This window comes from Brienomyrus brachyistius, chromosome 3 (genome assembly GCF_023856365.1).
Source record: "Brienomyrus brachyistius isolate T26 chromosome 3, BBRACH_0.4, whole genome shotgun sequence".
In the NCBI taxonomy this organism is placed as follows: Eukaryota; Metazoa; Chordata; class Actinopteri; order Osteoglossiformes; family Mormyridae; genus Brienomyrus; species Brienomyrus brachyistius.
In genome coordinates, this window is record NC_064535.1 from 33,335,205 (window position 1) to 33,341,203 (window position 5,999).

The following is a 5,999-nucleotide window of genomic DNA, read 5'->3' on the forward strand; positions in this document are numbered from 1 at the left end:
TGGAAGTGCCCCTTCCTGTTCTGTGCCATTGGTGGGGTCTGTGGTCGCACCCTGATTGACAGTGGATTTGTTGTTTCCATTGTCAAAGCAGCTTTCAGATTCTCTTGCTAGTCTCCTGGAACTCTACCCAAGACGCTGATGATGGCTGAGGAGTGTGGGAGCTCCTGGGGGCTCCAACCACTCCCCAGGCAGAGAGGGATCTCAGCATGCCAGCTGCAAGGAAGCGCGGTGATAACAACACACTTTGAACAGGATGAATACACAAAAAAGTAGATTCTAATTACTCCACAGCACCAAGAACCTCCTCTGAGGACTGAAGTACCAAAGGATCTGTACATATGTCACTCAATGAGTACAGTGCTGAGATGTTTGCCCATTATAAAGGACCTTAAATGGCAGCTCCATTACCAAAGAGTAGATGACGCTTTCTTTGTAAATCATTTTATTGTGAAAAATCCAGAAAGTCATAGTATACTGGTTTACAAATAGTGCTTCTCATGTATTTACAATAAAAACAAAATGAGAACAAACAGGAGCAAACACACTAACGGTGATCTGCAACAGGAGTGTCGGTGTACTTTATGTAGTGTGAGCGAATTAACTGTTAAAGGATTACAAAACAGTGAGATGTTTCAATGCAAGCAAAGTGTAGCGGAATTGGGTTCAGAGCAGCAGACGCAGGTAGGCTCACACCACCGGGCAGCCATACTGCAGGCCGGCTCAGATCCATATAGGCTCTCAGAGCTGCTTTATGCTCGCACTGCAGGCCGGCTCAGATCCATATAGGCTCTCAGAGCTGCTTTATGCTCGCACTGTAGGCCGGCTCAGATCCATATAGGCTCTCAGAGCTGCTTTATGCTCGCACTGCAGGCCGGCTCAGATCCATATAGGCTCTCAGAGCTGCTTTATGCTCGCACTGCAGGCCGGCTTAGATCCATCTAGCTTCTCAGAGCTGCTTTATGCTCGCACTGCAGGCCGGCTCAGGTCCATCTAGCTTCTCAGAGCTGCTTTATGCTCGCACTGCAGGCCGGCTCAGATCCATATAGGCTCTCAGAGATGGTTTATGCTCGCACTGCAGGCCGGCTCAGATCCATATAGGCTCTCAGAGATGGTTTATGCTTTGGATTTTATGATTTCCATGACGACCTGCCCAGCCACAGGCCACACAGGTGAGTGACATTGATTGAAATGCGCCAAGGACCCAACAAAAAAAGCTAACTAGCAAACAACCAAGGAGATAAATACTGGAGGTCTTTGCAACAGTCTCACTGGAGAAAAATAATTAAACATATGCAAGTCATAAAAATAAATTAGGGTATATCAAATTGCATTAAAATCCCTTCTTGTCAGAGGTGATTTAGAACTCATCATGTCGCACCAGGGCCTCTCCAAAATCAGTTACTTGACTTCCAACAAACAGGTCATACTTCTGGATGATCTCCTCTTTGGTCAGGAGACCGTCCTGTAACAAAGCAGATAGATGAGCCATGAGAGAAACATTTAACCTGGGCTCAGAACAGCCCCACATCCCCAACCAGGCACTCTGACAGCAGCACTGGCCCTCACTGAACTGGGGACGATATCGGGACTGCAAAGGGCCTCACCTTATCTGTGTCTGACTCGTACACCAGGTGTTTGGTTTCCGCTTCTGCGTGATCGTAATCCGAGGGCAAGATCCAGTCTTTGGTCTCCTCCTTGTCCATCTTCCCATCCTTGTTCTTGTCTCTGAACTCTGCAAACTGCTCACGCTCTGTCTTCACCCACTCCGGCTCCGTGGCGTCAGCCTCATGGTTGTACATGTCCCCTGGACATAGGTAGGTTACCACGGAAACCGGTGAGGGATAAGCCAATGAGAAGCAGAGAGGCAGAAAAATTGGCTAAATTCATTCATTCATTGAATGTAATTCCGGTAAAATTAAGAACAATTAGAAAACAATGTCTACTTGTAACCACTCCCACACAACATGACCCCATAGTAACATACCAATGTACTCCTCCAGGTCAATGAAACCATCCCCATTCTTGTCAATGTCCTCCATGGTTTCCTTTGGAAAAACAGGGATAAACACAGAAGTGGAAAATCATATCTGTGGCCAGAGAGGAGGAAAAACAGTGGGGGGGAAAAAACAACAGGCGTACCAGCACAACGATGTCCTTCATGTACTCATACTCCTCGGGATGTAGGAATGCCGTGAACTCATCCTTATCGGCAATGAGGTTTCCGTCTTTGTCCGCCATCTTAAAGCGCCTCTCATCTCTTGACATCATCTGCTTGTAGTTGAACCCATCCTCAGGGTCAGGATCATCTGTTGAGTGCATGGAAATGCGTCACTTTGCGAGAACTCTCACCTGGAATGTTACGCAATGGCCAATGAGAACATCCCAACCCCTAGCCCTCCCAGGAAGAACCCAGTCAACCTCAGTGCAATGACACAAACCAATTCTTCTTAAGTGTGATGAAGGTACTTTGCCCCCCTGAGTCAAACAGCGCCTCACCCAGGTAGCTGCCATACGTGACATTGCGGTACTCTTCCCAGGAGATCAGAGCATCACTGTTCAGGTCGAAGTCTTTCCACTGGCGGTCCACATTTTCGTAGATGTACCGCTTTTGAGACTTTTTGATCCAGGCCTTCAGCTCATCCTCTGTGACAAAGCCATCCTTATCAGCATCGATCTTGTCCACAATCATTCTGTAAGAGTTGGAGACAGTGAGGTTCATGCTGGGGCAGCCAATGGACTCACAAGACCCCCCCATGGTCATACATCATCACCTCCCCACCTCCGCATCACAGATTTCACCTCATCTGTTGCAAACCCATTTGTCTGTGTCTGTTCTACATAGGAGGGGGGGGTTATGTGTGCAGGAGCTACCAAAGTTATGATAAGTCAGAGAAGCATTTTGGATAACCTGGCTTGGTGGCTGCCAATGTGCAAATTTCTACAGATGTTCAAATACTGGTCAGGCAATCCGATTTTCTCCTGTAGCTTAAATAACTTCCGCCATTTGCCACCTTACCCCAGCCTCTCCTTGCTCTCCTCAGGAGAGAGCTGATCAAAGGTCTTGGCCTCTTCCTGTCCCAGGAAGGCGTCATGATCATAGTCGAAGTTCTGCTGGTCATCGTGTTCCTTGTCGCTCAGCTGCGGGTCGTGATGAACACGGTCCTTCCTCTCCGTGGGCTTGCTGGTGGTGTACACCACACAGAGCGCGAGACACACCACCAGTGCCCGGAACTCCATCCTCAAGCAAGATAACCGCTGAAGGGAGTTTAAGGGTAAAGAAAAACACACACAGTCTGTAAATCTCCATCTCACTAAAGTGATAAACCGTCTTAAATTAATTAAATGAAGCTTTATCTGCCACTGGTACAAGTACAGACGCATCGGAGTATGTTTGGTGTCACATATCCCATTCTGCTCTCCTTTATAATAGAGAGACACACATATAGAGGTGAGAGTGAAACTGTTGGACGGAGCGCAGGGTCAGTCATTTATCCAACACCCCTGGAGATTTTTCAGATGCCTTGCTCAAGGCCCTACCTGACATATGACTATTCTGCCCAGGACAGGATCTGACCCCGCAACCTTCTGATCACAGGCACAGAGCCTTAAGCCACTGAGGCCAAGTGTGACTTTGGAGACAGAATTTGTAAAAAGACTAACCAAAAACTGACAGAGAGCTGCCCTGCTGAAGGATTTCAGAGCATGAAGGTCTAATGACCACCAGGCACCAGGAAACGGGAAGGAGGAAGAGCAGCTACCAGGAGACACGGAACCCCCAACCATGGAGGTGACCTGCAGAATCACCACCACCACCAAACACGCACTAAGAAAGGGCACTCTCTGAGGCATGGGAAAGGCTTTCCAGATGTTTCTCAGGATCTGGAAGTAGAGAGCAGATGCCCCTAAAACTCATCAGATCAAAATCATCTACCGTATGAGAACACGGGGCAGCTTTGAGGCTAACCCCAGTATAGTTGTTTCCAGTGAACTAAGCAAAGTTTTATTAGAACCTGAAAAAATATCCCAAAGTTGCACGGCATCCACTGATAACACGTAAGCATTAATCTCATGTCAATTGGCTACGTTCTGCTGCTAGATACATGGCACATCATGGAGGAATGTCTCCATCAAAAACTATAAACTTTTCAGATCAGTGTAAAATGTGAGAGAAATACACTCCACAACGTTAAATGTGAACAACTAATGTATACATTAATAATAATAATATTAGTAAGAGTAATTGAATAATAAAGTGGAGTCACTAACAATGCGGGTGTCAGCATTCAGCGTAAAGTAAACAATCAGGGTACCGTGCAGTGCGGCAGGTAATTATTCAGGGAAAGCACCAGCTAATTAAACGAAAAATGGTTCTTCTGTTAGCTAGTGAGAAAAATCCAAACTTTTTTAAAAAGTGTAATTAAAATTTGATTTCACAAAACGGACACAAAACTTCGACACACTGAATAGGTGCACCGGTAATCCAACCACAACATAAAACAAAATGAGCAAAAATTAATAGAATAAGCCGCCCGTACAAACAAATAAAAGAACGCAAAAGACTCCAATCACCCTACCTGCGCTCAACTCGCCGCAACTCCTAAACACTGTCGGAAGCTATCCCGCCCTCCGCTTCCGGTAGATTCATCCAATCGGATCAGGTATTTTGGTCTATACGCGTTTAAGAACCCGCCCCATCATTGGTTTATCATTGGTCCACTTCATTGAAAATAGACCGCTTGATTGGGTAAGAACCGCCACGTCCCCAAATTAACCATAGATCGTCCACCTCGCCTAAGCAAGTCACATTTTTGTTTTAAAAAATCACGGATATGATTCAAGCTTTTAAAATAAATTTCTATCGGTTTGCTTTAAAATGTTTTGGAGTATTTTTTCCACGATTGTTCTTTGTTACTTTCTTAATGATCCCATAAAAGTCCCACATTACTCTAGTTCTCAGAGCACATTACTCTAGAGAGCACATTATTCAGTTCTCAGATCCTTTCACTGGCCCCCTGTTTCCTAACTAACACCAAGAAGAGAGGGTACATTACTCCAGTTCTCACGTCCTTGCACTGGTTCCCCGTCTCCTACAGTATTGATTTCAAATTACTACTTGTGGTCTACAAAATCGCTGAATAGTTTAGTCCTAAATAATATATTTGATATGCTTGAATATAAGCCTGGTAGGTAATGTTGTATTTTATCACAACACAGCCATGCAAAGCACATTGTGGCAACTGATGAAAGGCACTATATACAAAAAAATAACTGAATATTAGATATACTGGTCAGCTGCTGGTGTCCAGAGTCACACTTAAATCGGTAGGGACATTGTTCATGTAATAATCTGCTCGTACGATCCTCCTATGTGCCACGCCCCCTCATTAACCCAGTGTGGAATTCCTACGTTCATCAACTGTTCCGCGTTTCCTGCCGTTAGTCTTATGTATTTATAGTCCGCGTTCAAGTATGTTTCCCTAGGTCTGGCATTGACGTATGTCCAGTGTGTTTCCCCCAAATGAATCCCTGTGACATGGAACACCGCCTATCTGACTCCGCGATCCCTGCCTGCTTGCCTAACACGGATCACAACAGCTCATATTGGCAACAATTTGCCTTCCTCAACGCTAGTATGCATGATGACACAAACCAGCATAGCACATCTTATGGCTCGGCTCACTTAAAAGAGCCGGCTCTTTCGGCTCCCAAGTGGCTCTTCAGATTTTTTTTTGGTGCTTAAATGAATTTATTACCAGAAATAATGTAAAATTATTAGTGAAATGAATTACTGTGGTTGGAAATCACATGCAATCATTTTAGCCAATTCCTCATCAGTTGTGTTCTGTTTGCACAAACTGTCTCATAGAACTCTAGGTTGTAGGTCTAGGTGGTTGTGGTGCTGTACTGTATGATGGTGTAGACATTGACAAACTGGCACTTTCAACAGTTGCAGTACACAAAATGTCACTTTCATTAATAGCAGGTTCACTTGCTTGTCT

General features: G+C 45.2%; 1 protein-coding gene across 2 annotated transcripts; it reads right to left on the reverse strand.

Annotated features, from left to right (window-relative positions):
* Window positions 1-425: 425 nt before the first annotated feature.
* On the reverse strand, window positions 426-4,686 carry LOC125739073 (calumenin-A-like). Of its 2 annotated transcripts, none has more exons than XM_049008802.1 (7): window positions 4,575-4,686; window positions 3,017-3,255; window positions 2,497-2,690; window positions 2,140-2,306; window positions 1,985-2,045; window positions 1,605-1,804; window positions 426-1,462 (listed from the first exon to the last, which is right to left on the reverse strand). In XM_049008802.1, the coding sequence occupies exons 2-7, from the start codon at window positions 3,235-3,237 to the stop codon at window positions 1,358-1,360; spliced, it is 948 nt and encodes a 315-aa protein (XP_048864759.1). In that variant the 5' UTR covers window positions 3,238-3,255; window positions 4,575-4,686; the 3' UTR covers window positions 426-1,357. The 2 variants fall into 2 exon arrangements, with proteins under 2 accessions (XP_048864759.1, XP_048864760.1); XM_049008803.1 differs by lacking the exon at window positions 4,575-4,686 and adding an exon at window positions 4,311-4,548.
* Between the last annotated feature and the right edge of the window lie 1,313 nt (window positions 4,687-5,999).